The sequence below is a fragment of the Emiliania huxleyi genome (assembly GCF_000372725.1).
Source record: "Emiliania huxleyi CCMP1516 chromosome Unknown EMIHUscaffold_1459, whole genome shotgun sequence".
In the NCBI taxonomy this organism is placed as follows: domain Eukaryota; phylum Haptophyta; order Isochrysidales; family Noelaerhabdaceae; genus Emiliania; species Emiliania huxleyi.
Window position 1 is genome coordinate 5,819 of NW_005201134.1, and position 1,723 is coordinate 7,541.

General features: G+C 54.9%; 2 protein-coding genes across 2 annotated transcripts in view; one reads left to right on the forward strand and one right to left on the reverse strand.

Moving 5' to 3' along the window:
- EMIHUDRAFT_252806 (hypothetical protein) overlaps window positions 1-57 on the forward strand; it is a gene marked incomplete at both ends in the record, with an annotated part of 1,635 nt that extends 1,578 nt beyond the window's left edge. The window contains one exon of the mRNA XM_005787073.1: window positions 43-57. Within this exon, the coding sequence (XP_005787130.1) occupies window positions 43-57 (15 nt within the window). The remainder of the gene's footprint in view (window positions 1-42) is intronic.
- Window positions 58-1,394: 1,337 nt separating this feature from the next.
- On the reverse strand, window positions 1,395-1,550 carry EMIHUDRAFT_78039 (hypothetical protein; the record flags this gene model as incomplete). The annotated part of the gene is made up of 1 exon (XM_005787074.1): window positions 1,395-1,550. A coding segment is annotated over one exon (156 nt), but the record flags the coding sequence as incomplete, so codon positions are not given.
- Window positions 1,551-1,723: the final 173 nt, after the last annotated feature.

Sequence of the window (1,723 nt, forward strand, 5' to 3'; positions counted from 1 at the left end):
TTTTTTGGGATGCGAAGCACAATGTGCTTCGCATCCCAAAAGATGCTCGGCATCTAATTAGAAAGTTAAATATAAAGACTTGAGCGGCGTGTGAGCCCTTGGATCAACGAGTTGGAGTGGAGACTATGAATCTATGCTAATTTCAGTTGCTATGCTAAGTGAGATGTGACTACTCTGTCGTCTGACTGTTGGAATACTACTGATGGTGATATGGAACTGGGAGCCAGTGAGTGATGGTGGGGGGGCACTTTCTTAGCCCTTGTGCTAATGCTGACTTTACTGCATGGACCCCGGTTGCGGTTGTATATGCAAGACTGGTTTTTAATTCGGGTTCGGGTTCGGCAAAAAACCGCCGACACTGTCGAGCGAAAATATTGGGAAAATCCGACAACGCGCTCATGTTCCTGAGATGCATTGCGCATCCTCAGATGCCACATTGCATCCTGGGATGCATGGACTAACCCAAGATGAGGGTATCATCTCGGCACGCTTGTGCCGTTGTGCGTCTGAAGACGACTGCAGTATCTGAGATGTCACGCGTGCACCTCGATCCTGTACCGTGTTTGTTATGAGCTTATGACCCCCCCCCCCAATGAACACTCCAGTGAGGGTGGGCGAGACGATCGAGGGGTCCCGTACCACGCGGAATCGACCCTATCCAGTGCTCAAGTGCTCAAGATGTCACGGGCTAGAGGTATCAAAAGACGCAGGGCACCATCTAAAGTAGGGTTGTCAAACGTTAAGAGCTGAACAGTGTTGCTAGTGTTAACAGTAACAACAGAACAACAGTGGGGCTCCCCAACAACAGTGGCTAACGTTAGGCCGACTGAACAACAGTAAGGAAGGCGGGGCAGTGACCCACGATGTCGATGTACGATGATCTCTAGTGTCCCCCCAGTGGTGCGGGTAATACCCGAAAATACCCGGAAAATACCAGGTATTTTCGGGTTTTACCCGGCTTTTTTGCCATTTTCTGCTTGCTGGCCGCTGAACAACAGTAACAACAGTGACAAACAGTAACAGCATGGGCTGGGATGAACACTTGAACAACGTTGAGGATTTCAGCCAACAATAGTGCAACTGTTAGGCCCCAGATTAACGTTTGACAACCCTAATCTAAAGATGATTAAATCTTCGAACCCAATCATAGTGGAGACACCCGGTGTCCTTAGATGGAAAACGCATCCTAGATGGCGTTTGGCATCTAGGAGATGCGCATATCATCTGTAGATGGGGGGGTCGCCGCCCCTGACGTTTTGTAAAAAGGATGTATACGGCTTGGATGTGGTGCAAAAAATCGCCCGCCTTTCTGCTTTAACTCGTCTCCAGGCTCCCGCCAGCCGCCACCCGCGCGCTCAGCGCTATATCTCCCCCCCGGCCCATGCCCCAACCCGTCACCCAACCTCACACACCGCGGTGCCAATCATCGCGTCTCGTGTCACGAGGGTGGCGAGCTGCTCCGCCGACCAGCCGCCGGTCCCCTCGGGCCGCGCCGGCAGGACGAGGAAGCGCAGGTCCGCGGTCGCGTCGTGCACGGCGAGCCTATGGCCGAGACAGAGGCACCCGAAGCTTCGCGAGGCGTGGCTGAGGGCTGGGGCGACGCGGCCGGTGGCGCGAGTGCCGCGTGCTTCTAGGGAGGCGCAGCCCGAAGCCCTCCGCGAGAAGCCTGCGCGGCCGGCGCACCTGCAGACGCGTCGCGGACGTGTCGCGGACGTGAGGTGCC